The 13,065-nt window shown below is 36.4% G+C and overlaps 1 protein-coding gene and 1 long non-coding RNA gene across 3 annotated transcripts; both read left to right on the top strand.

Annotated features, from left to right (window-relative positions):
- Positions 1–2,972: 2,972 nt before the first annotated feature.
- tal2 (T-cell acute lymphocytic leukemia 2) lies at positions 2,973–4,551 on the top strand. The gene is made up of 2 exons (XM_056746834.1): positions 2,973–3,262; positions 3,379–4,551. Exon 2 carries the CDS (start codon positions 3,397–3,399, stop codon positions 3,724–3,726), a length of 330 nt encoding a protein of 109 aa, XP_056602812.1. The 5' UTR covers positions 2,973–3,262; positions 3,379–3,396; the 3' UTR covers positions 3,727–4,551.
- Positions 4,552–8,603: 4,052 nt separating this feature from the next.
- On the top strand, positions 8,604–12,813 carry LOC130419579 (uncharacterized). 2 transcript variants are annotated; one of them, XR_008906519.1, is made up of 4 exons: positions 8,604–8,620; positions 9,191–9,322; positions 11,648–12,246; positions 12,365–12,813. It is a non-coding gene; the product is annotated as an uncharacterized LOC130419579 (long non-coding RNA). The 2 variants fall into 2 exon arrangements; XR_008906520.1 differs by lacking the exons at positions 8,604–8,620; positions 9,191–9,322 and adding an exon at positions 9,814–10,979.
- The last annotated feature ends 252 nt before the right edge of the window (positions 12,814–13,065 follow it).

Raw genomic sequence — 13,065 nt, 5'->3', positions numbered from 1 at the left:
AACAGTAAAGGCACACTAACAGCCTGCAATCAGAACGCTCTTTCAGATAGAACAAAAGCAGGGTGAGAAAGAAGCATGCTGTTCAAATCCGATGTCTTTTGACTGTTCTTTTTATTCATCACTATTAGCTCAAATCTATTGCCTCCATTAACAGTATCATACTCAAATAATCTGATCAAAAAAATAGGATGAATCTATACGAGTAGCAATTTTTGACTTGACTTTCAGATTTTAATGTCATGACAAACCAGAGAACAGCCGGAGAAAATTGGACTGAGAAGCAAAAGACAAAACTATCCATGTCATAATCCAGTTATTGTGAAATTCGGTCATGATTTACATGATTTATGAGTTGTTTCAAACCTGTACAACAGTTTTGTTCTGTTGAAAACAAAGAAACATGTTTGGAAGAATGTTAGCAAGTGACATTTCTGGGACATAATTGACTACCGTAATAGGAAAAACAGTTGTATATATTTTTTGTTCCATTACACAAAAGAAGATATTTTGAAAAATGTATGAAAGCAAACAGTTCTTGGACACCTTTGACTACCATTGTAATTTTTCTCACTATGGTCGTCAATGGAGGCCAAGAAATGTCAATTGCTGACATTCTTCGAAATATCTTTCTTCGAAATTTAAATGTAAATTTACTTGTAGTTTCATTAATATTTGTGTTTATAATAATATTATTATTTTTTATGTTATTTTTAGTAAATGTTTGTAATTTTGGTATGTGCTTTTGTCAATTTATTTATTTGTTTGCTTATTTGTTCATTTTTAATATCGCTGCACAGGTCTTTTCCGTTTTTATTTTAGTTCTATTTTTAATTAACTTTTACTTTATTTCCGAGTAATTTTCGAGGTTTTTATAATTTTACATAGGAATTCTTTACAAAAGAAACTAAGGGGTTTATACAACAGCATTGAGAGTTTATAAGAAATACATTTACTTTGAATGGACAAGAAAGGTGAGCATGCAGTCTATGTGACATGTAAAATAAATTTGAATAATAAATATTTTAAAGGAGCATTTTTGTTTATGTTTTTATGTTTTTTTTAGTTTGTTAATATTTGTTGTAATTTTTTGTTTCATCATTTTATTATTTTATTATTTTTATATTGATATATAGGTTTTTTCAGTTCTCGTTTTTATGGTATTTAATTTATATTTTGGTTGTGCTTTTGTCATTTTATTTATTTGTTTGCTTATTTTTTTATATTGCTGCACAAGTTTTATTTTTATTTGAGTTCTATTTTTAATTTACTTTTTCTTTACTTCCGGGTAATCATTTTGGTGGTTTTAATCATTTTGAATATGAATGAATTTAATTAAGGTGGAAGAGAATGAGTAATATGTGACAGATTTTTTTGTGAACTATCCCTTAAATAAGGTCGTATTTGTCCTTCCTGCACGATCACATGTGACTGTGAGCTCAGGTAGAGAATATTTAAAAGTTGTTTTGGTTTGAGTTTGGTTTGGGAGAGAGTACAGCGGTCTTTCGCTCAAGTTTTTGGCAGCTCTGAAAGGCGTCCGTGCAGGTGCAGGGTGTGTGGAGCAGTAGGCTCTGTATATGAATAGGGTGGTGAATTCAGTCGAGTCCTACGAAACCCCTCCGAGCTTCTCCGTCCTCTGCCTGACTCCTAATCCTTCCATAATCCCATTATGCAAATCCCTCACAATTCTCAGAGAGACTTTTAACACAGCAGCGTGCATCTAAAAACAACACTCGACGGTTTGGAGGAGAACAGAAACAATTGCAGCAGCGAGACGGCAGCTTTTGATCTGGGGGCCGGATAGAAGTGCGAGAGGGAGGCGAGAAGAGAGCTCTGCGACTTCAGGGACCCTTCAGGGCCCCAAAGAATGTACTGATCCACAAGCTTGCCCCTGTCAGAACCCAGTGTCATTTACGTGAAGCCCCAGGACATACGAAACAAGATTACCATCATTCAGACAAAAGACATATTATTACTCTGTCACAGTGAATATACGTAGTGATTTTTTTTGTCCAATCAGAGGAAGAGCTTTCATTATGATGTCACTTCACTATTGGATAGAGTCGCTGTCATAGATCTGTTAGCAGGTGGATGTCCAGCATCCTGACAAAAGAAACATGGGTTTATACAACAGCAGTGTATTTGTTAGAGTTCATAAGAAATAAGTTTACTTTGAATAGTCAAGAAAAGTTGAGTGTGCTGTCCATGGGATGTTAATATATTTTGAATTAGCATTGGTTTTTATATTTTTAGTTATCATGTGTCTTTTTTTGTTTTTTTAGTTTGTATATATTTTTGTTTTAATTTTGTCATTTTATTTAATATTTATTTCTTAATATTGATAGTTTATTTTTTTCAGTTCTAGTTTGAGTTCAAATGTAATTTATTGCCACTTAAACAATTTAAGTCCTTTAATTTACTTGCAGTGCTTGTAGTTTTTTTAATATTTGTGTTATACTTTTTGTTGATATTATAGTTTTTATGTTAATTTTACTATGGTTTTGTCATTTTATTAATTAATTTTTTTATTTGTGTATTTTAAATGCACAGGTTTTTTTTGTTCTATTTTTAGGGCACTTTTCCATGCAATCATTTTAGGGGTTTTAATAATTTTACATATTAATTTACTTTAAAAAAAAATAAGAAATTAAGAACATTCATTTGGGGATCTACACATACTTCATGCCATGTGGAAAACTACAAAATTCGTTAAATCTGGTATTTTTTATTAAGTTTGTTTTACCCGAACAGTCAAATATTTGCATAAGGTATGTAAAATCAAAGCATAAAAATTGTTCGATCATTGAGCAAAAAGCTTTTAAATCTACTTGAACTTCTCTCACTTTACACACTAAGCAGTTTTTTTTACATTACAGTGTTGATTTTCTTTGTGTTTAATCCTCAAACGCTGTGAATGTAAACACGAAGCATTATGATAATCTTTTTAAACGTATTAATAACAGATGTTAAATCATTCAGGATGTGCTCAACCCCCCCAAACTCTCGTCCAATGACGTCACACATCAGCTCAACTATAAAGATGAGAGACGCAAGCCAAAGCCCAACCCACCCTCATATCCTCCCTCTCCCGCTCTCTCTTTTCTGTTGGGTGAAAAGCTCAGTAGATGTCAGAGAGCTGCGACTTATCGGTTACCTACCAGCAAATATTTCACTGCAGTCTTTCAGAAACCCTTTTTTTTTTTAAATAGCAAAATTTTCCGCCTGATGCACCACAGTTCATAGATCTCAAAGGAAACGGAAAGAGGTAAGACACTTGTACCCCTTCTTTAAATGTGAATTTTTTTTAAATGTATTTTTACCTTACCCGATGCTGTATTGTTCAGACAGTGGCACGAACTCATGATCTCTGTATCTCCGCAGCATCAGCACCACAGCATCATGACCAGAAAGGTGTTCACCAACACTCGCGAGCGCTGGCGCCAGCACAACGTGAACACAGCCTTCGCGGAACTGAGGAAACTCATCCCCACACATCCGCCCGAGAAGAAGCTGAGCAAGAACGAGATCCTGCGGCTGGCCATGCGCTACATCAACTTTCTGGTGACTCTGCTGGACAAGCAGGGTGGAGAACCGTCGGCTCAGTCTCAAGCCGCTCTTCTGTCTCTGCTGGCGGGGAACATGCAGAACCTGCGCACAGAACGCAACTGGACCAGCGACACTGACCCGCCATCACCCGGATCCAGCTGCGACAGCTCTGAAGCATGGTGATGAAGCTGAACCAAGGTGTGGACTTTATATTGGTGGATTGTGACGATTAATGGAAGAAAATGTGAATGTCGTGTTATGGAGATGTAAAGATTGAATGGATTCCAGGAGCTCTGAACGTTTATGTTGACGATAACATGTTCCTTTTGTTTCACGTGGACACAGCTGATCTGTGTGAAACTCAGAACTGAAATAAGGCTGGCACTAGTTACCGATGCTTACTGTAAAAAACTGAAACCTACATCATTTTCGAGCTCATGCATTATGGATGCACTTTAAAAGCATCTCCACTAGATGTATTCATTTCACTGAATTAACCCTGAAGAATGATTTTTCCTAAAGGCGGTGAAACCTCCTGGGATCTGGAATATGTTTGATTGTATTTATTTTTATTTATTATTTATACTGTGAACGGAGTGCATGTATTTATTGGAAGTTTCTATCAGTTAATTTACTCCACAACACACTGCAAAAAATCTTACTCTGGTTTTTTGTTTGCTTTTCCAATGCAGTTAAATACCCGTCCCTAAAAACAAGATATATTTAATTAAGCAAAACGATACAAGATTGTATGTATTGTTTGTGCTTAAAATAACAAAAAGCTATTTGCCAGTTAGGTGAAAATAAAACATGATCAACGCATTCTAATTCAAAAATAGTGTTTTTTTAATATTAGTAATAAACTTCTGTTTATTTTCTGAATTCAAGACAAGTAAATATTTAAATCAAATGTAAAAAAGTGTGAAAATAGTTTTTTTTGCAGTGTACAAAATATGTTTCGACAAAGATTATTTTTGTGCATTTATTATTCAGAATTGTAGAATGTTGTCTTTTCGTTGTCAATCAAATTATTGTGTTATTAATACTTAAAAAACATATTATTTATTGTGTTAATTTATAAGTCTCTTGATAATAAAAAATGTTTTGAGAACTCAAAGACCTTCTGCAAATTTACTTACTCCCTCATCAGTTTGTGTGTTTGTGTTGGTCTGTTCCGAGTACTCGGATTGGCTGTCGTGGTGTGGTCAGATAAATGTCCAATGCTAATGGATGTTTAAGAGACGTGTGACCATAGCGATGACCCCTGTAAGTGTCCGAGACACATGAGAGAGGGAATAGTAAACACAGCTTAACTTTTGGTCTAATGGCAGGGGTCAGAGAGTCAAAATCCACACTCACCAGTGACCAATCAGGCGCACAGAAAGACGGTGTTTGTGTCATCTTCAAATCTCAATATAGACTGGTTTATCTGAAGATGATATAGAAAGAAAATGCATCAAATTTATATGGATGTTTGAGGCTGGGTTTACTTTGCATAAAGAAAACGAAGCCTACATATTATGACAATAATATCACATTAATATTATTTATTCTGAATTGAGTACAACCCCATTCTCATTACTATACTTAAAAAAAATCCTAATACCTCATTTGAAGTAAAATGTCATTGTGGTAATGCAGCTTAATTTTCTGTATGCAAAAAAATGTATGTGGAACTATGACATGTAATTACTTTGTGACATGCACTGAACTATGAGATGAAATGTTCATGTTCGGATCAGTCCAGTAAGGCGTCTGCTGCATTAAACCTAATGTGTAAAAAATATTGATGTAGTTTAGCTGTGTTAGGAACATGAACGCAGAAGAGAGGGTCTGTGGACAGCTGCTTAAAATCCTCTTTACTAATTAACATTTAACACAATCACAAACACAAACACGCCAACTGCGTGATCCTAAAGCCAAACACAGAAAACCAAAGTGAACTTTTCACGTTTTTGCGGAATTTGAGGCGATTCAGGAAATACACAAACAGCTCTTTGTGTTGGTTTTGTATCCGTTTAATGTGAACGACAGCAAAAGGATCCACAAGTTTGTGCGAAACCTGATGATTTGTGTTATTCCGGCGTAATCTGAGAATGTTACAATCTCCAAAAAAGCCTCTTGTGTGCATCAATAAAAGCAAAGACATGAAACCTTTTTTGCAGGAGTTCACAAATGTGTTTTTCATTTTTAGTGTCCTAGAAATATTCGCTTCAAAGGACACAAATACAATATTAGCATTCATAGTTTTGTAATGTATAAATCCTGCATTCACACATGTGACTTCCATTTTAAAGGTCAACGTTGTTAGAATAAATAAACAATAATTACGAATAACAAATAATAAACCAAATCTATTTCAGCTCCTCTGCAGCATTCTGCTCCTCTCCATACAAGTGTCCACCTCTCTTCCACAGTTCCACTCCAAGCATGCGGTTAATCTTCTATTGAGGGTGCTTTTCCTTATCGCCGCCTCACACTCTGCCTAAATCTGTTATCACAATGGAGCAGATCATGGGCCGCCCCCCCTCGCATGCATTCACTCCTGCGCTCCGTTGCCCTCCCCTGAATCGCTCTGAATGCAGAAGAGTCTCTGGTGCCAAACGATTAGCCCTGATCTCTCTATACGTCTAAACCAATTCACATGCTGCATGTTAAATTTTTCCCACTCCGTCTGAGGCCCGCCTCCCAAAACGGGCCTGGAGGGGTCATAAATCCTTATAGTTGCCCTCAACCAAATAAAGAAAGGGTGGGAGGGAGAGGGTAGAAAGTGTTATCTGTGCGAGACAGGAGAGGCCGGTTAGAGTGCAGGCAGGTGCGTCGCTGGCTGGAGGGACGGCCATTGTTGTCTGGACAGCAGCCCTCTTCTCTAGAGCACTTTTTTTATGGCACGCTGACGATCCGATGATCCGTAATCAGATTAGGCAAATCTATACTTCAAAAAGCACAACGCTGTTACTTACAGAGATAGGAAGAAGGAAAGACATTCTGGTCGGAGGCGGCTGAATTTGGAGCCCTAAGTAATGTCATGTATGATGATCCAGTCCGCCAACTATATTACTTTTGAACCGTTTTTGATCTCTCACAAATCACATTGGGTTCAGATTTAACCCCGAGTTTAAACAACTAAAGGCTAAAATACACCACAGGACTTTCGCTCAGATTTTCTGTCTGTGCCAGTCTGCAGATTTGATCAGTTAGTGTGTTTCTATCTGAAACTTTCCAAACGTCTCCAAGTGTATAATGTGTAGTTTGAAAAAAATGTGTTTAGATTTTAAAAGTCTTGTGGTGTATTCCAGCCATATGTCTGAAAAACTTACACAAATAAACATTTAAACCTAATAAACAGGGATTTAATTTTTAATAAAATATAATTGGTACACATTGTATCTTGTCAATGTGAAATTAAATTCCAAACGACCCCGCCCCGCTCTACAGAAAAAAATCAAAACCGAATATGCAGCGCTGCGCAGAACGATCAGCGTAATGACATCATCAACGAATCCCGGATCGGTCTGCGCAGCGTTGTATAAACACACATTTGATCTTTTAATAAAGTTTGACAGGTGTTTTGGCCGTTACTTAACTCTGCTGTCTGTGCTGTTCGTGCACCACGCTACATATCATTTTCCGTGGCCGGGAAAGGGTTGTGTCTGGCGGCAGAGGGGTTGCTGGCTGCAGCTGCTGCGCAGGGGCAGCTGCGCCAGCCAGCGTCGAGCTGCTCGCGTAAGCACTGTGGTATTGGAACGGTCCACCGCATTCCGTAATAAGGGGCCGGCTTTATACTGGTCAAACTACATATGATGTAAATCAATATGTTATGTTTAATACACATACGCGTATGGATATATTATGAGGTGCCCTGATTCGGACTCCCCTAAGCGGACTTCCACCCTAACTGCTGGTTAAATGCACTCCGATTTTGGTTTAGACCAGCGGAATATCAGAGCCATTAGGAGAGAGAGTTCTGCCAACGGAAGTCCAAAACGCTGGCGCGTCACGTGATTCATGGAGCATTCAGATAGATCCAGGAAGTTATGTTTTCTCTTTAAATGCTTTATTTCTTTAATTTTTCATTCATTAAATTGATTTCGTCATTAAATGGGTCAAAAGTTTACCTCAGTTGCTCTGTTTAGTCGCAGCTCCATGCGTTACTAGTAACTTCCGGGAACTATTGAGAATATCCGTGAACCGTTCCACTGGAAGTCAAAGAAGTTGACGCAACTCTCTCTCTCTCTCCCTCTCTCTCTCTATCCCTCTCTCTCTCTCTCTCTCTCTCTCTCTCAATAGCTCTGAGGAACCTTGGATATTTGACTTTTTATAAATTTAAATGCAGTTACCGTGAGTTTGGTAAAACACGTGGGTTATTAATTGAAGTTAAAATATATAAATACATTTTAAATACATAAAATACACATTTGTGGTTATTTTTGTCAACTAATAGATAGACTTGTTGCGTGCATTTACATTAACATGCTCTTTCTGTCCCTTTGCTCTCTTCGATGTATCGATTTATTAAGCTTGACTAGTTTAAACATTATAGCAGATATTATAGTGTCGCGACATACCGAACGATCGCAAACTCTTGCTGCAAAACATGAGACTCGTGGCGTGTTTCCTTTCGCTGCTCGCTTTGTGTCCAGCGGCGGAATGTGATCATATTTCAGTCTGGTTCACTGAGAACAGGCACTGGATCAATCTCAAGGTCGTGATGGTCAAGCTGATGGACAGAGGACACGTGACGGTGCTGATGCCAAGCGCGTCTCTTCTCATGCGCGCGATAGACTTTGAGCGCTTCACCTGTCAGCACTTCAGCGTGTCCGTGAGCGCGCAGGACACGAACGATCACATCGACAACCTCGTGCGCTTCATGATGTACGAGATCGACGAACTGAACCTCCTGCAGGTTCACGTTCAATTCTACCAGCTTTACTCCATCATGTGCACCCGGAGACATGAGTAAACTCACGGACAACTTGAGCTTTAACAAGCGCATCTTCAGCGCGCTCTGCTATCTTTCCCAAGATGCTTTTACCAACATCATGTGGAGAAAGTTTGACACTGAATATATAGACAGGTGAGTTTAAAACTCAACACTGAAGTCAAACGATTCACACACTCGAATTACTCATCATACATCTTAAGATGATTTGGAAAATGTTTATTTATTGAAAACCGTTGTGTTGATCAGTGTTGGGTGTAACTTAATAAGTAATTAGTTACTGGAATTTAATTACTTTTCCCTTGAAAAATTAAAGTAAGGGGTTACTTTTGATGTAATTAACTAAATACTTTGCGTAATTTATGCGTGTGCAATAGTGGAATTGACTTCAAAATTCAAAGTTTAACTTTAAAATCCGTGCTTTAATGTATAATTCTCAAATTTGTAATACTTTATGTAGTTTTATATAATTCATTTGAATGAATTACATAAGCCGTTTCATGTCTATGCTTGAATCACTTAGCTAATCAAGGTTGATGTAGGAGATAGAATGTAGTTAGTAATGAGTAACTAAATACTTTTTGGACAGAGTAAGTTTTACAGTAATCTAATTACACTATTGAATATGTAATAAGTAACTAGTATATAATTACTTTTTCTTACCCAACACTGGTGATGATGATGAAGAATTGCTTTTTATTGCAGGACGACCCAGGTCTTATTGTGACATGATGGGTAAAGGTGACATCTGGTTAATATGAACCTAGTGGGACTTTGAGTATCCACGGCTGTTCCTTCCCAACTTCAAATTTGTTGGAGGGATTGGCTGACGGAGGGGTATGATGCCCAAAACACAACAAAAGCACAAAAGCTAACACTTCATTTAATCGTGGTTGTAAAATAATAGGTTAAAGGTGCAGTTTGTAACAATTTTGCAGTAAAATATCCCGAAACCACTAGGCTAGTGTTATATATTTTGTTCAGCTGAGTACTTACAAACCTGAAATGTTTCCAAATCATGAGAAAATCGCCATTCTAAACAGTGACATTGGGCTTTTCAGTCGCCATATCCGTGTTCCCCTTTCTTACCCCCTTTACTGACGTAGAAATAGCATGACAAGTGTCGTGGACAAATACCTAAGTAGTGTCTACCAAATCACGAGCTTGTTTCGAGCAGTCACTACTTTATGGCCACAATTATTCGCAACATTTATAAAACGTTACCTCATCTGCAAACATGATTTCTCGTTCCCTTCTGATTGATGGACATCAGCGGAGTCAAAAACAACAGATAGAAAATATAAACATTTTCTGAAGACCTGAAATAATTGCTTATTATTGGAGAATTTACACTTATGTATGCAACATTTACAAAGAAAAATAAATGAATTCACAATAAAGCAAATATTGTTCACATCAGAGTCATAATATCCCAAAATAGTATCCTCAAAAGTTATTGAAAAACCACCGTTACTATTCTCATTAAGAAATGAGCTAATATCATTCCAAAAATGTTAATATAATGACATGACCAAAATAAACGATGGACTGTTTCTTTGCCAACTTTACAACTTGTATCAATATCATTTTTGTATTTCACCAAAAAGTGCTGGACGGGGTAAAATGTATGAATTAATTTGAATGAAAATTCCTTTACTTTATTAGTAAGAAAATATTTATGTTGCAACGACAAAATCCTTTTCCAGTTAAATTTTTTGAAAAGACGATGACAATAATAAGTTACATGAGATGCAGAAACAATATCCTGAAGAAAAATAGATCTTATTTTATCATTTTAACCTTTCTTTCAGGAAAACATAGTTTACCTATATTTACATACATTTCCATTTAGTCATTCAGCAGATGGCTCGGGAAAGGAAGCGATTCTAAGTAACAATTGATTGTTATGTTATAATAACATGTTTATTCCTGCTATTGCTCTCATAACTATAGCAAAGTCTTTAGGGGAAACAGGTATGTGATATGTTAAAAGAAGCTCAGAATAAGACATTAATAAGCCTGTGATGTTATACAACTGATTAACAATAATCAATCCATTATGTAACCAATTATAAAACAACAACTTTTTTTATACAGGGTATTTTGATTGTTTCAAATAAAAAAAGATGGGAGGTGAAATTGTGTTTGTATATAAAAGTCCATGTCAGAAGTCAGAGTTTCATAGGTATCTTTGGTATATTGAAATTGCACATTAACAAGACATGTATACCTCCAAAATGTGAGAAAACATATTGAGGAAAAATGTACCATATGGAAGATTTTTCAAATATATGTATTAAAGACAACAGATCCCATCATTCCACCCTCCTTCACAGCGTCATCACGCTACGCCATTTTTTTTTATCAGGCGCCCTCTAGCGGCGGTTTTTACAAACTGTAGCTTTAACAGAAGACAGGTGATCAGATGAACATTACGATCTTTTCAACAGCTTTGCAGAAGGTCATGGGCTTCATCCCAGAAAGGGCTCATACGGTAGCTTGCTTGTATTACTCTTTCAATTATTATTAGGGGTGTCAAACAATTAATCGAATCCAGAATAAAAGTCTGTGTTTACATAATATAGGTCAGTGTACTGTGCACATTCATTTTGTATTTATGAACACGCACACATACATGTACTGTATATATATATTAAGTAAAGTATTTATTTATATTTGCCAAAAATGTAAATAATATATAAATGTTTTATATTTTATATTTTACGTATATATATATGTTTTTGGAGACATAATGTTGTTACCGAGGTTTGATCTGTTAAAATTCAACACTTTAACTGGAATTGATGCAACGCCTGCAGAAATGATGAATAAATGCCACACTGGAATGACATCTTATATATGTACTGTATGAAGTGAACCTTTTTTTTACATTTACATTTAGGCATTTGGCAGACACTTTTATCCAAAGCAACTTATTGCTTTTATACTATACATTTTACATAGGTATTTGCAATCCCCTGGGATCGAACCCACAACCTTGTTTTAATGTTACCTGTTCTCGTTTTGACGAGTGTGTGCTTGCGGGACAACTATTGCTAATGTTCTAGATAAATAACTTTGGATGTGTATGAAGCGCTTGGCTTGTTTGAGTGCAAAAGAATTGAGAAATGTGATTGTAATAAAAACGTGTGATGTGTACAGGATATGGAGGAGTTTGTGCAGAGCTCAGGGGATGATGGGATAGTGGTGTTCTGTCTGGGGTCCATGTGAACAGCATCACTAAAGAGAGGAGCAACACGATCGCCTCCGCCCTGGCACAGATACCTCAGAAGGTCGTATTGCTCATTATTTAATATGATTAATGTGTCATTCTTAAGTCAAGAAAAAGTCCAGCAAGGTTCACAGATGATCCATTATGATCACTTCTGGTTGGGATTTGTTGTCATCTTTTGTGATGTTTGAAGGTCTTATCTTATCTATGACTGGATCCATTAGAACGATCTGCTGGGTTTGTTTCGGATGTTATGAGAACATATTCCTTTTCAAAATCATAACACAGCATCTTTTGAATCTGTCACGCACGTTGTTGTTTGGTTCAGGTCATCCCAAAACCGAAGTGTTTATCATTTATGGCATAAATGAGGCCATATATCTGGGTGTACCGATGGTCGGTATCCCCTTCTTTCTCGACCAGCCTGGAAAACATGGCTCCCATGAAGGTCAAAGGAGCTGCTGTTGTCATGGACTTCAACGACTCGAGATCTGACGGATGGATTTAACACTGTCAATAAAGACCCCTTGTGAGTAAACTTCTGAGTCGCTCTACCACAGCACTGTAAAGAACTTACATTTTGTGAGGAAGTTTAGTACCGAACACTGTTTGATAAAATACGACATATGTTTGTGTATTTTTCACAGGTGTAAAGAGAATGCTATGCATTTGTCCAGGATCCATCAACATATCTGAGTGTTGAGGCTCATAATCTGACCTGGTATCTGTACCACTGTCTGGACGTGATTGCTTTTCTCATCACTATTGTGACTGTTGTCTTCTGCTTCCTCTTTAAGTGCATCATAATCCGTTGCTGTTTTAGATCAAAGCGTAAAAGCAAGAAAGAGTGAAATAGATTGAGAAGATTTTTTTATTCCTTTGCACTTAATATTCAGTTTGATACAGTTTTATGTATACATATGTCATTTTATTTACCCATATATTTTATATTTGTAGTTAAATATAGTTTTGTTTTAAACACAGGCATATATGCAGAACATAATTTTCATATTGTGCATTCTTGTAAATTTACGGCTTTAAAATTCTTTGTTTGCTGTATGGCTCAGAAATCTATAAATATAAGATAAATATGAGACACAAATACATGTCACGTTTTCTTTTTGGCTGTTTCCACTAAAATACATTTAAATATGTAATTGTCCAAACATTAAGATAGTTTTTTGAAACGGGGTAAAACCAGGGCAGCAGGGGTGAATAGATTGGCTGTGATTTATTCAAACCATTTGCTACCTTAAATTTTTAACAACAATCAATTTTTCTTTTTTTTCTAAGAAAAGCTTTATCAATATGTTTTGGCCAGTGGTGAGTTAATTAAACTTGAAATTGA

This window comes from Triplophysa dalaica, chromosome 4 (assembly GCF_015846415.1).
Source record: "Triplophysa dalaica isolate WHDGS20190420 chromosome 4, ASM1584641v1, whole genome shotgun sequence".
Taxonomy (NCBI): domain Eukaryota; kingdom Metazoa; phylum Chordata; class Actinopteri; order Cypriniformes; family Nemacheilidae; genus Triplophysa; species Triplophysa dalaica.
The sequence above is the reverse complement of the archived record's forward strand: the minus strand, read 5'-3'. Positions and strand labels throughout refer to the sequence as shown.